Below are 19566 nucleotides of genomic sequence, written 5' to 3' on the forward strand. Positions count from 1 at the left end.
TTGCAGCCCACTTTCCACTTTATTCACTTCCCACTTTGTTTCTTACACACACACACACACACACACACACACAAAGGACTTAGGGAATACAACTCAACTTAAATGCTGTGTCAAATATTATGAAAGAAGTTTTGCTCTAAAAAACTCAATGACCCAATTTTCAAACTGGTTAGTTTTAAAATCCAAATGCTATTTCTCCAGTTGTTTCCTAGAATGGTAGCATTTGGTTCCAAGGGCCTTTCACTTTCTGGTTATGCAGATTATTATATCAAATATGATTTTGAAAAGCAGATAGTAAAGCATCCTGTTGAGAAAGCCACAAAAATAATACATCTTCCAGAGTCACTGTCAGTTTTGGCCTTTCATTGACTTACAGCTGCTGTTGCAAGGGTATGGATGTGTATCACACACTTAACATCAGGACGTGTTGAATAGATTGCAGCATGGGGACTGAATCCTGTATGGTCAATTTTCAAATTGGTACTTCCCTGGTCAACCACTTCTCCTATTATATTGACTTTTACCTGGAAAAAATCAAAAAAACATATTTAACTGGTACATATGTATCAAAGTTTGTGTTTCACAAGCTAAACCGGGGGTAGCAAACCTTTTTGTAAAAGGCCAGATAGTAAACATTTTGGACTTCGTGGGCCTCTGCTGCAATTATTCAAATCTGCAGCTGCAGTACAAAAGCAGCCATAAACAATCTGTAAGTTAGCAGGTACAGCTTTGTTCCCATAAAACTTTATTTATAAAACAGGTGCAACAAAACTTAGTACTTGGCAAGAAGTAGTTTCCAAGAAACTGAGAACTTAAGCTCTTCATTGGAGGTCTGAACAAGTCTGGCATGTATAGAATTGGCTAGAAAACTTCTATTTGCTAACATTACAGCAAGCACCCAGAACCAAAGTAGCTCCTGTCACTCTGTAAGCTGGTGACAGTGGCTAGGAGTACAATCATGGAAAAGATAAAATACTAAGAAGGTCAGATCCTATATTCTTACCAACTGAACTTTGTTTAAATCTAGCTATGAACATTGTGTGTGTGTGTGTGTGTGTGTGTGTGTGTGTGTGTGTGTGTGTGTTTAAGATGGAGTCTTGCCCTGTCGCCCAGGCTGGAGTGCAACGGTGTGTTCTTGGCTCACTGCATCCTCTGCCTCGTGGGTTCAAGCGATTCTCCTGCCTCAGCCTCCCGAGTAGCTGGGATTACAGGCGTGTGCCACCACAGCCAGCTACTTTTTTCTATCTTTAGTAGAAATGGGGTTTCACCATGTTGGCCAGACTGGTCTTGAACTCCTGACCTCGTGATCCACCTGCCTCAGCCTCCCAAGTGCTGGGATTACAGGCGTGAGCCACCGCGCCTGGCCGTGTGTGTGTGTGTGTTTTTTAAGACAAATTTCTGAGTGTATAGGGTGGAAAAAAAAATCAAGATTCCCTTCAAAACATAGAAAACTGGTAAGACCAACTCATTTATTAGTCTCTTCAATTACACTACTCTCTAAAACTTTTCTTTAAAACAACAACATAGTTCAAATTCCCTTCACTGTTCACTAGTAAATGTTTTTCCATCCATACCTTCTTATTCTGTCCTGTACTAAAAGCTAAAAACTGTCAGAAAAGCAGAAGAAAGCTCAGAAAAAGCAACACAGGAATGGAAAATTATACCAAATTGGAGGCTGTAGCTTCAGAAAAAGATAGGCCTCTGGGAATTATTATAATGTGGTCTTGCTCCTTACTTATTCTTACCTGGAAAAAAAAAACCAACAACAGGGAATTACTATGAAGTGGTCTATATTTTGCAGTGGAAACATGACTACAAATATATTTACAATGACTAATTGTGAGAGATCAGGAAAAAAAAAAACCCAACAAAGCAAAAATTAAAGGTCTACAACATGAAACTCCTAAAGTTTCCCTCAAGTACTTGCTTAAAAATTCTGACTTTAATTTCTTATTTACTGGACTTATAAAAGTGCTATTTTGGGCCTCTAAGATTATTTAGGGTCAGTTATGTTCATGGAAAATAAATGCTAGTATTATTCAAGCCAATATGGAAATGATTATAACCTTAATTTATAACTTGGAAGTTAAGGCAAAATGGGCAAAGGAAAGCAAACAGTATCTCTTCCTAGGAAGGAATTAAAATAAAGATGGAAGGTGGAAAGGAAGAAAGGTTCTCTGTGGACTGCATCTATAGCATTTCCATTGTACAGTATTTTAATACTCTTTTGCTTCCAAATAGCATCTTTTTCCAAGTGTGGCAAAATAAAAATATGATGGTGAATGGCAAGAATATATTTAAAAAATAAAGACCAGGGAGGAAATTTCCCTGACCTCCTCTATCTTCCTTGCCTCAAATGCTTATAAAGCCACTGATCCACTGATGCTCAGACGTAATTATCATGGAGAGGGACAATTTTGACAGAAGGATTTCTTCCTGGATAGATTCTACACTTGGTCTGAACCAAAGGAACAACACAGATAGTAAGGGGAGAAGAAAGGTGGGGGAACTGTAGCCTCTCCCTTGGGAATAAGGTTTAAATCAGTATTTGGCTGCGAGCTAGCATACTAGGTTTAGAGAATAAGTCTGAAAACTGGACTTCCAGGTAAAGGTAAGAAAAGTATAGTTGCCTGCTAGTTGGAATTTTTTCAAAAAGGAATTGAAAGCTGAAGAACTCACTGAGATATAGGTATTTGCCAGGTGTGCCCATCCAAACAAGTCTACAAGTCTGTACAGGCTGGCAAGTTTACAGCGAGTAAGTTTTTCTCCCTTCACATATGAGGATGTATCTGCACCAGGAAGGTCATTGATAGGTGTGACCATGCCAAGACCTAAAAGAACAAAAAATGTGGAGAGAGATACAAGTCATGCAATCCCTTACCTGGAAATTAGTTGCCAGGAAGTAGCCTGCATCTGGGAGTATCCCAGCCTTGTATATAATAATCTGAAATTTATCAGCCCATACAGTATTTTATTAGCTTATTCTCCTTCAGAGAGGTACACTGAGAGTAAAATAAGTATCAGCTATCTTTGATTGCTTAGTAAAAGTTGCTTCATCTAGTGCTTGCTAAGGAGTGACTATATCAAAGGCTCACACCACTGGGGAAAAATTGTTACATATATCTCCAAGGGTAAAACTGTTAAATACTGAGGTTATTGCTAGTTTTATGATGAAAAGACCTCAACAGAAAGCTACTTTTCTATTATCTCTCTTGACTTTTATTCAAACACACAAAAAAATTTGAGATGGAAAATAATGCATGCAAATAGCAGTATGATTTCTGTCCTACTGAAGATCTCGAAGGTCTCTGATGATCTAATTGCCAAGTTCAACTGTTACCAAGTTCAACTTTTGCTAGCACAGTCTTCATTCTTCTTGACCTTTTTACAGCTTAACACAATTTACACTGCCTCATTCCTAGAACTCTTCTCCAGGCCCATGCGATACTATCTCAGATCTCTTGTTCCTTGTCCACCTGCTTTTCTCCAAGTTCATCTGTTTCCTTTGCCCAACTGTGGCTCTTTCCCAAAGCTCAGTCCTCCACTATGTTCTTTCTCATTTTACATTTCCCTGCAAAAACATTACAGACTCTTGAACCTCCCTACTGTTATTTTTGTGTAGACGACTCACTCCCTGGTCTTTAGTTCTGATCAGCTCCTCCTCCCCATTTTCCAGCCTGCTTCTTTTCTTTTTTTTTTTTTTTTGAGATGGAGTTTTGCCCTTGTTATTCAGGCTGGAGTGCAATGGCGTGATCTCAGTTCACCACAACCTCCGCCTCCCGGGTTCAAAGCGATTCTCCTGCCTCAGCCTCCTGAGTAGCTGGGATTACAGGCATATGTCACCATGCCCAGCTAATTTAGTAGTTTTAGTAGAGATGGGGTTTTTCCTTGTTGGTCAGGGTGGTCTCGAACTCCTGACCTCAGATGATAGATGATCCACCCGCCTTGGCCTCCCAAAGTGGTGGGATTATAGGCCTAGGCCACTGTGCCTGGCCCCAGCCTTTTTTTTTTTTTTTTTTAAGAGGCAGGGTCTCACTCTGTCCCCCGGGCTGCAGTGCAGTGGTGTGATCATGGTTCACTGCAGCCTTGAACTCCTAGGCTCAAGCAATCCTTCCACCTCAGCCTCCTGAGTAGCTATGACTATAGGGCACGCTGCCACACCTGGCTAATTTTTTAATTTTTTAGTGGAGACAGGGTCTCACTATGTTGCCCAGGCTGGTCTTGAACTCCTGGCCTCCAGTGATCCTCCTGCCTTGGCCTCCCAAAGTGCTAGGATTATAGGCATAAGCCACTGTGCCCAGCCTAGCCTGCCATTTCTTACTGCCTACAACACAATAACATCAAAATTAAAAGGGTCTAAAGGTGATTTTATCTTCTCTCTCCTGGTTTTTCTTACCTTCTCTCTTCTCTTTACTTTGCTTCTAATATTGATATTACCATTCCTGTAGGCTCAAACTGAAGTAACCTCTACCTTTTTTTTTTTTTTTTTGAGACGGAGTCTAGCTCTGTTGCCCAGGCTGGAGTACAGTGGCCGGATCTCAGCTCACTGCAAGCCCCGCCTCCCGGGTTCACGCCATTCTCCTGCCTCAGCCTCCCGAGTAGCTGGGAGTACAGGCGCCCGCCACCTCGCCCGGCTAATTTTTTTTGTATTTTAGTAGAGACGGGGTTTCACCGTGTTAGCCAGGATGGTCTCGATCTCCTGAACTCATGATCCGCCCGTCTCGGCCTCCCAAAGTGCTGGGATTACAGGCTTGAGCCACCGCGCCCGGCCACCTCTACCTCTTAACCTCTCCCGGGTTACCATATATAATTTGCCACCACATTCCATGACTCTTTTCTTCATAAGGTCCCTCGTTGTCCACACTTGAGTTCAGCCCTTAACTCATGCCCTGCAATAAGCCTCATTCTTGTCCTTGGCTGTAGCCCCTTTCTTTGTAAATTCATTATGCATAAAGCCATTGAGTTTTCCAAAGCACTGCTTTTAACCTGAGAATATGAGCAAGAACTTTTAAAGAGAATATTTCAATGTAAAACCTTTTAATTTTGAGATGTTTTGAAGTAATTTGAATAGTTTTAATACATAAGCCACACAAAATAGTATAATTTCTGACAAAATTTTAGAGTCAGTCATTAACCTGTCTCCTACTCTCCCCGTAACTTTCCAACTTTAACTTCCGCTTTTCACAACACAACGTTAAGTATTTCAGGCAACTGGTTGCTATTTCCTGACCTCCGAACAGTGGCGCACGGCTTTCCTCCTGCCGTGCCTTTGCACATTCCAGTCAGCAGGCCAAGGTCTCCTGTAGCTCCTTGTTCCCGCCATGGAATCCAGGACACTTGCAGGGCAGCTTCTTTTACTATTTCTGTCTTCTCTGACTAGTCTTCCTCTTTGAGCTTTTGAGGTTTTCTCTTTGGAATCTTTTGTCAGCCCATACCCTCTTGTATGATTATTTAATCAATGTCCACGCTTTGAGTACTATTTCTCTATGTCTATTTGCCAAATGTTTCTCCTAAGCTGACTGCATTTCCAATTGCTGCAATGTCTTGGCAATGCAAATGGAGCATGCCCAAAGTTGAACTTCCCCCATTTCCCAAGCCAAACTAGATCTCCAACTCTGGACTATTCTATTTTTGTTAATAGTACTATGAAATCTCCCAGTTCATTCTTCACACAGAAAATATAGTGGTCTTTTAAAATCATCCTTCTGCTTAAAATGGCTTCCCATCAAAGTTAGGAATAAAACCCAAACTTCCAAATCCAACTGTGATATGATTTATATCCAGCCACATTAAAATCAGATTATTTTAGAAAATAGAGACAAGCTCGGCCTGGTGCAGAGGCTCATGCCTGTAATCCCAGCACTTTGGGAGGCTGAGGTGGGCGGATCACAAGGTCAGGAGTTCGAGACCAGCCTGACCAACATGGTGAAACGCCGTCTCTACTAAAAATACAAAAAATTAGCCAGGCATGGTGGCATGCACCTGTAATCCCAGCTATTCAGGAGGCTGAGGCAGGAGAATCACTTGAGCCTGGGAGGCAGAGGTTGCAGTGAGCCGAGATCAGGCCACTGTATTCCAACCTAGGTGACAGAGCAAGACTCTTGTCTCAAAACAAACAAACAAACAAACACGAACAACAACAACAACAAAAAACAAAAATAGAGACAAAGTTTTCACTTTGTTGCTAGGCTGGTCTCGAACTCCTGGGCTCAAGCATTTCTCCCACCTCAGCCTCCCATGTGGCTGGGACTACTGACACATGCCACAGGTCCCAGCGCAGACCATGTCTTATATCATCTTATAATCTGTATAAAGTGTAGTAAATGCCTGGTTGATATGAAAAGGTAGGAGGTTCTAACACTATGTTACTCTAAGTATTAGATGTTATAAACTTAAGAACTGAACCTGAGCAGAATATGTTGCTAGAGATGTACACTGTTCCAAAGTGGAAGTAAAATTATAATGTTTAAAACTCTGCAAAACTGACATACTGAGGGGAGGTGAAGAAAAACCCGAGAAAGAATTGGCCATGATGTAATCTGCAATCTGTTGTAATGCTAGTAATCCAGTTGGGTTGTGGCCTTTCTTCATCTGTTCTTGAATAAGGCATTCCAAGTCTTCCCGAAAGGCCTGTAATACACAAAAATAACGACTGAGCAAGCATATCTCACTTGCAGCAGAATGGCCCAAAAGTAACTTGCTCCGATACAATCAATCTTTCCCCCATCCCTCTTCTGAATAGCTTTTACCTGTACTATTTAAAAACAAATATAAAACACAAAACAATAAAACCAAAGCACTGGAAGAAGCAGCAAGAAGCTTGCTTTAAGGGGGAGGAACCACTAGGCATTCTTAATGTCAATGAAAATGAGATATTGTAGTATCTATACTAGACAGGCACAGATACAACTCCTCTTATTAATATACAATTCAAGCACCAAGAAACTGCTGTAAAAAACGGTGACCCACTCCTTGCTTACCTGAGACAGAGTCCCCAGCCGGGCACGGTGGCTCACACCTGTAATCCCAGCACTTTGGGAGACCGAGGCGGGCGGATCACCTGAGGTCGGGAGTTGGAGACCAGCCTGACCAACATGGAGAAACCCGTCTCTACTAAAAATACAAAATTAGCCAGGCATGCTGGTGCATGCCTGTAATCCCAGCTACTTGGGAGGCTGAGGCAGGAGAATAGCTTGAACTTGGAAGGAGGAGGCATGCAGTGAGCCAAGATCGTGCCATTGCACTCCAGCCTGGGCAATGAGAGCGAAACTCCGTCTCAAAAAAAAACAAAAAAACAAAACAAAACAAAACAAAAAGACAGAGTCCCCATGTGAATGGGGCACAACTTTGAATACAGAGTGACTCAATGGCCAAAGTTTTCACTGAGACATACTAAATCATCATTTCTATTATTTCCATGGCAATTCCTTAGCTCCATAAACTCTGAAAACAAATTAATAAGAGTTGAGTTCTAATTACTCTTCTGCAACACTGTGATACATGGCAGTTTTTTAATGGAACTTTGGGTTCCATATGTTCCTATTCTGGAGTTCTGTATCTTTTTGGGGGTGGGTTGGGGTGAGGTAGTGGCAGAAACAGTATTTATATGGATCAAAATCCTGAACATTAAGAGAACGCCCCTATTCCAGTAATCCTCAAGTTACTAATATGGTTCATCATCTGAAACTTCTCCCAGTCCTTCGCATCACAAATAGTTGGTTCTGACTTTCCATCAAACCCAACTGACACTTATTTTAATAAGTTTGTCATTTGTTCTCTTGCTCATGTCTATTTCATTTTAAAGATGAAGGCTCTTGCAACGTAAGTCACTTAACCCTTGCTCTTCCATTTGAGATCAGCTACTTATGTAGCAGGATGCCCTGCCAGAAATTAAGTTCCATTTCCCCCACTTTGCCTAAGAGGGAGAAGGCAGAAAATTATTCTGGAATCGCTACCTCCAAGAAGGGTAGGTATGAATACCTGGGAGATAAATGAAAAAACCTCCTTTAGAAGAGTGAATCTCTTTTGAGTCACTGACAGTGGTCTGCCTCATGAGGGTAGGAATAAAATCTCCTGGAGTCTCTGCTTAGATGGAGCCTTTCTGAGAGAGTTTCCCAGAGGTCTAGGAAACTTTTTTTTTTTTCTCCTCGCTCTGTTGCCCAGATTGGAGTGCAGTGGCATAATCTTAGCTCACTGCAACCTCCACCTCCTGGGTTCAAGTGATTCTTCTATCTCAGCCTCCCAAGTAGCTGGGATTATAGGTGTGCACCACCATGCCTGGCTAATTTTTGTATTTTTAGTAGAGATGGGGTTTCACCATGTTGGTGAGGTTGGTCTCAAACTCCTGTCCTCAAGTGATCCACCCGTCTTGGCTGCCCAAAGTGGTGGGATTACAGATGTGAGCCACCATGTTCCGCCAGGAACTTTTTTAAAAAAAATAATAGCATAGGAACACATGGTGGTAAGGGGAAATGTGGCTCTAAAGGTATGAGGTGGTAGATGTTAGGACCAGTTCTGATTCAGTGTTTGCAGTGCACTTAGAACAATAATTGAGAGGTTTCCATGATGTGAACTCTAAGAACTGGGTGCTAATAGTTGTAATATTGGGTGCTCAACCATAAGGGACCATGGAACATCCTAACTGAGCTTAGCACAGGAAGATCCTTCCCTGATGCACTGTGGTGGCCTGCACAAGCATCTGGGTCAACAGTGAACCTATAGCTCCTATTGAACAGTTTAAGACTGGTTTTCAACATTCTATCATGGGGAAGGGAAGTACAATAGCAGTGGTGGGCTGAACAGACTCTAGTGTGTCTCCCTCACATACATATATACAGATGCATGATTACACGACCCACACCCATCTTGGATATGGAGGCCACTGATGAACCTAGTCAGTGTAAGTCACTAAAGTTCTGGAAGAATTCAAAGAAAAGCAGAAATTCCAAGAGAAAGATGGTGTACTTTCTGCTAATAAGGCAAGTGGATATTTGAGTGATTAATTTTTAAAAATACTCATTGTGACCACATTTGAATCCTAAGTTCATGGAGCAGTTTACGCAAGTTAAATATGGCTTTTCTTTTTACAAATTCAAAGCTTGTTAAGTATAAATCATTCACATAATATAAGTTGAAAAACATCTGGTTCTACTGACTGTATCTAGTTCATTTAAATATACAATTTAAATCAGAAAAACTGTCCTGTAAAATATCCTCTACAAAGACATACTTCATTTATCAGAAAACTCCATTAGGGAGTTTTCTTGTTCATCCAAGACTCTGTGAAGATAAGATGGCTAAGAGCTGTATACAAGATAGATGGACACCTTCATACAGATAAGTAACGTAACTATTTTACCATGCTTAAGGCTGAAAGGAAAAAAATCTTCCAGATATCCTCATTTATCTTTTAAGTACAGAAAACTTCTGGACACATGGCAACAGGCCAGTCTGCTCTTCTGGAACTCTATCTTCCCTTCAGAACTAAACTATTTAAATTTTTCTCAGTTCAAAGTAGTTATAACCAATATTCTTTGATTCAGTTTTAAAAACCCAAAATTAATGATACCTACTATGTGTATCACTCATTACATATATTACAATAGCTTTGAAAAGTAGGCATTATCTATTTTATTAAATGTCTTGCACCTTTCTTCCAGGAAAAATTTAAGGCAACTTCTATAGATTAAAATGCTACAAAAATACATATAGGTAAGAAAAATAAAGCTGAAGAGAGAATAAGCATAAGGAGGGTAGATGGAGCCAGGAATGAGGTTAAGATACAAAGTGAATGCCATAAAATTGTATGCATTTGCTAGAGATGGAACAAATTTTATCTCAACTCTGGCAGCCAACACAAATTAAGACAGCCTGCTCAGTGTACTGATTCACAATGGTTTTTAGATTAAAAAAAAAAACAACAACCAAGTGCTCAAGAGAATCACAACTATTTATAAAACTGGTGAGAAATTTCTACTGGGTAGTATGAGAAAGTTAAAAAAGAAAGGTTGAAAACTTGTTCATGGACATACAGCTAGTAAATGAGAGAGGCAAGGACACAGGTCCAATGCTCTTTTTACATTAGTGAAATGCTTTCTTCATTACCATATATCCCACAATATGTGAGTACCATTCTAAAACCTTTGGGATAGCTATGGTGTCATAGAGGCACGTATAAGCCCTTCTGAAATCAAATTAAAAATAAGAGGGAAAATACGAATGTCTCCTTCAAAGCTGACGAATAGCTTCTACGCAGTACAGGTTAAAAAAAAACAACAGTTTTCAAAGTATATGAAATCTCCCCAGCCTTTTTTACAGTTCACAGTGCTTCAACAGATAAGAATTCTTCCAGTGCAAAAAAGGTTTAATATGTTGTCATGAACATTTATAACTCATTTTTACATGTTTCAAATGTTTCTGAAATATTGTTCAGATAATTACCTAAGTCTTACAACAGTAAGTGTAAAAATTACTAATATAAGACTAATATAAAAAATGACTAATATAATTACTAATTTCAGCTGATTTTTAAAATTTATCAGTAAATTTATTGAGCTTTCATTAAAATATTAAGATAAAAATTTTATTTATCTTTGAGATGGGTAATCATATTTTTACTAAAGTTCAATGTTAGTAATCCTTTATAGTTGATTCATTTGAGTCTCACCACAAAGCCCTGAGATAGGCAATGACTTGCTTGAGGTTACAAAGCTAATAAGTAAATGGAATAAAGATTCAAATCTGGAACCCTCAACTGGGCACAGGATCTTTTCCTAATTTTAATGAGAGTTTGGTTGTATCTCTGAAACCAAAGTAGCAGGAATGTTGTGATCTGAAATGTTGAGTAAACCTCTTAGGCTAGATTAGAGCATTAGATTGCAATGGTAGATAAAGCAAAAATACATATATAGAGTGGCAGATTATGGTGATCCTGGAATACCAGGTTAAGTACTTGCCCTCTTGTAGCTAAGAAATCATCAAAGCATAATGAGAAACTTAATTTCTAATCACGGTGGTGAGGCCACATACTGTGCTTGTCAGATTAGCCAACAGTTCCCTGGAGTTTCCACTAAAGAAGAGTTGGGTTAGAAGATCAAACAACATATACACAAAACCATGGCATAAACTATGTCTTCTTTCTCAGATACAGAAGAGCATAGAAGAGGAGGCAGTGGTAGTTGTTAAATTTTGTGAAGATGAATAAACCAGAATGCCATCAGGGTGACAGATTCAAGACCTTCAAAAACCAAAATATAGTCTAAGGAATTAAAATCTTCAAAGTGTTGCCACAAAAGCATAACGTACTTCAAATTAGCAATAAATACATAATTTCCAAAAAATAGTTGCCTACTACGTGCTACATGCTGTACTGCATGCTCTTATTTTAATTGTCACAACCGTGTAAGGTATTTTCCCCATTTTACCAACAAGGAAACTGAAGCTGAAGTTCAATGAGCTTCCTAATGTCACATAGCTAGTAAGTGGTAGGCAAAGCAAAATTTGAACCCAGATCCAAAACAAACACTTTCATTAAAAAATTGTGTAAACAAAATGGGCAATGACGAGAAAATGTACCGACTCCTAACCTAGGTCAAAATGGCTTGGTACTGCAAAATTTCCATAGTCTGCTGCTATGTAATTTTTTCGCCATTACTACCTCATGCTTTAGCCTATGAGGTTCACGCAGCATTCTCTGATCGCAACTTGCACTTCTCGAGCCCTGCTGGATCTCCTTCGTCCAATGGAAGTATTGACTTCCACTGTTCTTCTTCCTAATGAATTCCTTCCTTTATTCAACACATCATAAATGCTACCTTCTCCTTGAAGTTACCTAATCATCCAAGTTAGGAGGAATCTCTGTATTTCTTCTCTTCTGCACTTCACTGTGAATGTTTCCCCATACTATACTTAGGGTACCTATTGTATGACTGTGATTGTTTAACTATTTTCCTACTCTGCTATACCATATTATCTGAGGACTGAAACTGTCTGTCACATTTCTAGATTCTCCCTGAGTGTGTAGTTCAGTGCTCAATTAATACTAAGTTAGAGTTTCTTTTCATTTTCCTAGATACAAAGAAAGTGAAGAATTTGATCTCAATCTGGACTCAGTTAAGGTAGCAAAGATCCATTTCATAGGTTATTAGCTAGAAAACAGTCTTATCAGTCTATTACTTGAATGAGAAATCCTTCCTGTGTAATTAGGCCTGCCCATAATCTACTAGGTAAGATTTATTTTCTTTAAATAAGAAATTCATCATCATTGAATGTTATAAACTTTTAAAAAGCCATTTAATTCTTCAACTCAAACAAAATTCTACTCGAAAACTTAATTTGCCCCCAGAACATTATAGTTTGAACAGCTCTTCAAACACAGGTCCAAAAAGTATGGGAAAAAAATCACTAGGTGAAAAGCAAAACGTTTAAGTTAGAGACAGGGTGCCTTAAAAGCCTTATCTGAATCTCACACCCTTTTATTTTATATATCTATCAATGTTGAGGGAGTGAGGCTATAAACTTTGAATTAATAAAGTATGGACAAAAATGAACTTCTAAAAATGTCAAATATTCAGAGATTTAAGATTCATGTAGGCTAAGAATACACTTTAAGTACTCATATATTCCAGAATACTATAATCCAAAAGTAGAATTCACTTGAGGTGTCACATTTTAAGGCTCTGTATCCGGTCAGAACTTTCAGGAGAAAGTGGCAGGAGATAAAATATTTAAGTCACAGAAAAGAGAACCAATTTGAGTTTGTAAGAAAACCTCACCTGATAAAATTATTTCAATTAATGCTAAAAAAACCAAAAAAACTCCATGTTGGCTGATTTATCAGTAATGTCTAACTTACACTCAGATAATAACACTGATAAATATTGGAGACATCAGAGATGAATTTTAAATATCCACATCTGGATGTTTTACCTCAAAATTACTAGAGAGGAAAATTGGGGCAAAAAGTAAAAAAAAAAAAAAAAAAAGATTTACAGATTTGCTGCTCCCAAGGCACCCTATAATTATGTTATTAGAGCTCTCCTAAAGCAGAATTAGGAGCATAACAAACTTAGTTAGAATTCCTCCATTAAGAAATGTACTCATTTGGAACTAGAATACCACTGGCCCTGCTGAAAGGAGAAAAAACAAATAAACCATATTTTCTTCTGGATGGTCCTTCTCCTATATCTAAGTCTTAATTAACATGAAGTTAAAGGTTAGAATAATTTTCTTGAAGCTGTGTACAACAGAAATGTAAGAATATTTGCATCTTAAACTTCTCAACTGACCACAGATCATGGTGACTTTTGACCAATTATTTGAATTAAGGAACACTGTTAACACTCAGGCCTTACTTCCAGTGATATCCTAAAATGTATATGGCTTTGACGTTTCTCCTTGCATCAAAATAAGCTTGCGGCAGTATGCATTGCCCTGTTATTAAAAGCTATTAGTATGTCATGTGCCCAGGCTACCACCACATACACTCCTGTTATTTTTCAGAATAACACTGCACATTTGTGTCAACCAGTCTAAACTGCTTCTCATGGTGGTAAGGCTTACGAAGCCCAGCAACTGTTTTCCTTATTAAGCAGTCAAGTTCAGTAGGAGACTGTTGGACAATATTCAAATGTTTAATGTTTCAAAGCCCACCCGGCTATTCACTATCCGTTTATCCATGCATTCAGAATTTAATAACTATCTCTTGTGTTCAATGTGCTATTGCTTAGTTTTTCAACTTATATGCTTCTTTAACTTTGAAAAGACATCACTTAATTCCAAGAGTTTGTCCTGGACACTTCATTTTGAGAAAAGGGGATAAATTACAACTTAAGGTCTCCACAGACGTTATATACGAGTACAGCGGACACAGAGAACTTGTGGATTTTCTCTACTGCAACAAAATTTCAAGCCAAATTAATTTACCAAGTGGTATTTGATATCTAAGATAAATATTTTATTTAAAAATTTAAATATGATAAAAAGGTTGTGAAATTCCTAGAAATAAGTAATACCTGAGGGCCAGAATAAGAAAAATTGTTATTTTCTCAGCTCAAGGCAAAAAGGGGTGATTTTTGTCATCCAAATTTACATTTACACCAAAATGTCTTGTGATTATAAACTCTTCTAGGCTGTGTTGAATTAACTTGAGCATCAGGCTTTGAAGATAAGATGATATAAAAACATATAGGCAGAATTTGTTGTCATTGAATGCTGTAAGTTGTACAGCCTAGTGATTACAGGTGTGAGCTTTGGAGTTTAAATTCTGACCACATCATTTAACTAAGCTGTAAAACTTCAGCAAGTTATTTAATGTCTCTAAGTTTCAGTTTACGCATCTGTAACCTAGGCATCTTAATACTTCTTTAACTGAATTGCTTTAAGGATTAAAGACACATAATAGGTGCTTGGCACATAGTAAGTGTTTAATAAAAAAGTATTATATTTTGCTTTTATTAATTTCTCTCCTGATTTCCCTTCTACCTAAATTAACTGAGAATTTTAAATAGAAGGTGTACAAATTTGTCGCTTACGAACATGAATTAGTAAAATCTGATTTTAATCTTTATTGGTTATGGATTTTGTCTAACAGAGTGAATCCCAATATTTACAGAAGACTCACAAAATTTTTAAAAGAATTATATCAGCAGAAACACTGTAAGCTTGGGCTGAAAGGAACAAAGACAGTATAAAAGGAAAAGGGGCCTTTGGACCCCTAAAACTTCTGTAAGAAGAAAGCAGATTAAGAAAAACACAAAGTGGCAAACACAGGTTACCTTTCAAGAAAAAGGAGGATGATTTAGACAGTGCAACCAAGAACCTAGTGATCAGAGCCAAGCACCAGGGAGGTTCAGTCCTGGTAAACAGCAGGACTGAGTCCTAATCAAAAAACTTCCAAACATTTGTCCAGATGGATTTACAATTGCTTTCGACCAGTGACTCCTTTGTATCTCCCAATTTTCTCCTTTTTGAAGAGGAATGTCTATAGCAGCTATCTTATGCCCTCTCCTGCCACTGGGGAGCAGATAACATGAATCTTTATTTCACAGATCAATAGATTGACAGGACCTGTACTTAAGGTTCTACACCCTGAGGAGGATCATCTGCAGCTGGACCACATTTAGATGAGATTCTAGATTCAAGCTAATGTTGGAGTGGGACAAGACTTTTTAGGAAGTGCTAGGAGAAGATGAGTGTATTTTGCATGTAGGAGGAAGAAAAATAAATTGTAGCAGAAGGACTGCAGCTCCTTTAAAATAAATTGTGACCTGCCAGGCATGGTGACACATACCTGTAGTCCCAGCTACTCAAGAGGCTGAGTGAGGCAAGAGGATTGCTTGAGCACAGGATTTTGTGTGCTATGATTGTGCCTGTTAACAGCCACTGTGCACTAGCCTGAGCAACAGAGTAAGACCCTGTCTCTAAATAGTAACCAGAGAGTAGACAATTCTCTCCTCAAAAGATGGAGCTTAATTTCTCTCCCCTGGAGCATAGGGAGAATTAAATGACTCACTTCTAACTAATAAATATGGTAGAAGTGATAGTGTGTGATGTCTGAGATTACTTCTAAAGCAGCACTGCAGGCTGCTCTCTCTTGGATCCTTGCTCTGGGGAAGAACACTCAAGCAGCTTTAGAAAAGGTCCACATGGCAAGGAATGGTGGTCTTTTGCCAAGAGCATGTGAGTGATCCATCTTCAGAGTGGATACTCTAGCCCCAGTAAAGCCTTCAAATGACAGCAGCCCTGGCTAACATATTGACTGCAACTTCATCAGAGAACTTGAGCCAGCTAAACTGCTCCTAAACTTCTGACCCACAGAAATGGTGAGATAATGAATGCTTGTTTTAAGCTGCTAAATTCTGGAATAATCTGTTATTTTAGCAGTAGATAACTAACACAAGCCACCAAGCATCACTTCCCTTGGTGAAGTTTCTGTTGCATTAAAAGAAACTTAAAAATCACTGTCCTAAAATATGGCAGGAAGACAAAATGTATACACTTTCCTAAGTATTTCACAAAGAAGATTTTAAATTCATTAGCCAAGATCTAGGAAAAAAAATATCAACTTTTAATTATTTTAAATCTCAGCCTTCTTTGTACCTCTCTGGGCAGAAAATGATCACTCTTGTTAAGTGAATAAGGAAATGATAAACTATGTGTTTGCCCTTTCACAGTATTTCATCAAGTTCCCCAAGGCATAAGTAAAATTGTTACTTTTAGGTCAATTTACAGATAGAAATACTAAGTATAAAAAATTATTCTACTTAACATTATGTGCCTTTAGTGTAATGGGTAAACTATAAGACAAAAACCCTGGCATAAAAATGGAGTTTAGTACTTTTTTTCATTTAAACTCTACAGTTAGAATTCAGTGGTCTTCTTTGAGATACTTCCTAAAGAAATCTCAATATTTAACAACTTTAACCAAAACTGAAACTTCATTTCATTCTTTCAGTTACTATATGCTATCTGTTACTACAATCATTTTACAATCATTTGGTTGATAAGTTCTTTAAAAAAATTTTTTGAGACAGAGTCTTGCTCTGTCATCCAGGCTGGAGTGCCGTGGTGTGATCACAGCTCATTGTAGCCTTGATTTACTGGGCTCAAGTAATCCTTTCACCTCCTAAGTATGAGACACAGACTCACACCACCACACTCTACTAATTTTTTAATTTCTTGCAGAGACCGGGTCTCACTATGTTGCCCAGGCTCGTCTCAAACTCCTGGGCTCAAGCAATCCTCTCACCTTGGCATCCTAAAGTGCTGGGATTACAACAGGCATGAGCCACCATTTCCGGTCTAGTAAGGTAGTTCTTAAAAATGGGGTTTCTTCAGAGAAGGAAACAAATCTATTTTGATCTAAATAATTAATGTGCTCTTCAAGTCTTTATAAACCTAGACGCTCAAGTTTGCATAAAGTAAGGCACTGAACATTTACTCTCTCATCATGACTTTTCTGATGAATCTTCCCATTTGGAAAGAGTTTCTTTAAAGTGGGCACTATAAAAAAAATAAAATTACACAAAGCTTACATTGTTCTTATAACTTGTACTTCTATGCTTTCACCAAGGCCACTGATATTGGAGAATTAATTACTCACAGTTGATTTCCCCTTTGGTTCTGGGCTCACCTCTATGATTAAATTCACAAGGACATAAAAAAAATGATTTACCAGGGCTACTTCAGGCAGCTCTATGCCTTGGTGCTAACTTTGACACCCAAGTTGGAAACCTAATATAGCCCTAACCTAAGCATCATGTATCTGTGTGTTGAACTCTGTCTTAGGGGTGCATGATCTTCATTATGCATAAAGTTACGAATTCACTTTGCATTTTAAATCAAGCTGTTCTCTCATTTTCCATAATGTATTAATACATTTCCACTAAGGTTTTGTAAGAAAACAGATCACTTGAATATGATTCACAAAGTCTGAGTATTGCTGTGCAGACAGGATTTTCGGCTTGAGTTGAATTTTTTTTTTTTTGAGACAAGGTCTCACTCTGTGGTCCAGGGTGGAATGCAGTGGCATGATCATGGCTCACTGCAGCCTTGACCTTTTGGGCTCAAGTGATCTTCCTGCCTCAGCCTCCCAGGAGTAGCTGGGACTACATGTGCACACCACTACACCCAGTTAATTTTTAAATTTTTTTGTAAAGAGAAGGATTCACTATACTGCCTAGGCTGGTTTCAAACTCCTGTGCTCAAGTGATCCTCCTGCCTTGGCTTCCCAAAATGCTGGGATTACACATGTGAGCCACTGAGCCTGGCCTATAATCCACTTTTAATTTAGTTAATTTAGTGTGTATGCACATGTGCCTGCAGTAGGCATATGTAATATTAGGCTGCCAAATCACAGACTTCCTCAAAAACCTTAAGTCTTATGCTGCTCTGAGTGTCAAGGTACCCAAAGGAAGAAGAAAATAGTGCATGGGATATACCTAACTTATTTATTGGTCCCTATGACTTGAGTCATGCCTTTCTTCTCTTTACATATTCAGTCTGAATTGGGTGTCCCTGAATTAAGTAAAATCGTTTATCCTCCTTTAATAAAGTGCTATACCCAGAAAACACAAAATTTAAACCACCAAACACAATACTAGTTTGTCGTTAAGGCTCTGTTGTTAAGACTGGAAGCAACCAGTCGCCACTCTCCTCCACCCCTCTTTTAACCTGAGGGTAGTTTCAGAAACCTTCTACCTTATTATACTAATATTTCTAAAGAGGGAGAAAAATTACAGCCTTCTAATTCAACTCACAGGACTTTGCAGGATCTGAGTAACTCGTTTCCTCTGCTCCATCATGTTGAAGTCTTGTCGTAGATCAGGAGACATATTCCTCTCCCTAATGTATTCTGGGTCATTTTCATTGATGCGGTCAAAATATCTCTCTTTGTGAGGAATGCTGGGAGGAGGGGGAGTGGTAATCACTCCTTGGCTGGCATCTGAGCTCATGTTTTAAGTCTGTGGATTACTCTTGTTATCTGCATTAATAAACACAAAGAAGGACATTCATGATAAATTCATTAAATTCAAAATTTACATGGGTGAAGCAGAACTTTTACATTTTGCCCTCAGAGTAACAGGTGCAACTTTGAAAAGTAGCTTCTCAAAAATATTAGAACAATTTTTTATTCTTATAAAAAGATCTTAGGGCCAGGCGCGGTGGCTCAAGCCTGTAATCCCAGCACTTTGGGAGGCTGAGACGGGTGGATCACGAGGTCAGGAGATCGAGACCATCCTGGCTAACACGGTGAAACCCCGTCTCTACTAAAAAAATACAAAAAACTAGCCGGGCGAGGTGGCGGGCGCCTGTAGTCCCAGCTACTCGGGAGGCTGAGGCAGGAGAATGGAGTGAACCTGGGAGGCGGAGCTTGCAGTGAGCTGACATCCGGCCACTGCACTCCAGCCTGGGCGGCAGAGCGAGACTCCGTCTCAAAAAAAAAAAAAAAAACAACAAAAAAGATCTTAGATTATAACGCTTGATTGGAAATTGATACTTTCAGAGCTAACAGAAACTTATGGTTCAATCATGTTAATGTCACCAACTGTGTGGTTTTTTTTTTTTTTTTCTTTTTTGAGATGGAGTCTCACTCTGTCACCCAAGCTGGAGTGCAGTGATGTGATCTCTGCTCACTGCAACCTGTGCCTCCCGGGTTCAAGAGATTCTCCTGCCTCAGCCTCCCGAGTAGTTGGGGCTATAGGCATGTGCCACCACGCCCAGCTAATTTTTGAATTGTTTTTAGTAGAGACGGGGTTTTACCATATTGACCATGCTGCTCTCGAACTCCTGACCTCGTGATCTGCCCACCTCAGCCTCCCAAAGTGTTGGGATTACAGGCATGAGCCACTGTGCCCAGCTGCGCTGAAGTGATCCTCCTGCCTTGGCCTCCCAAAGCGGTAAGATTATAGGGCATGAGCTTCTGTGCCTAGCCCCCAACTCTTATTTTTAATACCACATATGCAAAGGCATACTTTCTAAGTATTTCAGAGTAATAGGAACTAGTACAAACCAGTATGAATTACATTGGGGAAAAAATAGTCTTCAATAACAGTCTTTGAAAATGCT

At 39.0% G+C, this 19566-nt stretch overlaps 1 protein-coding gene across 9 annotated transcripts in view; it reads right to left on the minus strand.

The window, feature by feature from the left end:
* The window catches only part of LOC105466556 (adducin 3), a 128587-nt gene that overhangs the window by 16024 nt on the left and 92997 nt on the right, over positions 1 to 19566 (minus strand). For 8 of the 9 annotated variants that reach the window (XM_011715559.3, XM_011715613.3, XM_011715526.3 and 5 more), the window contains 5 exons: positions 18258 to 18481; positions 6492 to 6630; positions 2680 to 2831; positions 1665 to 1745; positions 375 to 524 (listed from right to left, as the gene is read on the minus strand). In XM_011715559.3, coding sequence (XP_011713861.1) covers positions 375 to 524; positions 1665 to 1745; positions 2680 to 2831; positions 6492 to 6630; positions 18258 to 18452 — 717 coding nt within the window. In that variant the 5' untranslated portion in view covers positions 18453 to 18481. Of the gene's footprint in view, positions 1 to 374; positions 525 to 1664; positions 1746 to 2679; positions 2832 to 5230; positions 5821 to 6491; positions 6631 to 18257; positions 18482 to 19566 lie in introns of those variants that run through there. The other variant, XM_011715623.3, reaches the window with a different exon arrangement.

Source organism: Macaca nemestrina, chromosome 9, assembly GCF_043159975.1.
Source record: "Macaca nemestrina isolate mMacNem1 chromosome 9, mMacNem.hap1, whole genome shotgun sequence".
NCBI classification, from domain to species: Eukaryota; Metazoa; Chordata; class Mammalia; order Primates; family Cercopithecidae; genus Macaca; species Macaca nemestrina.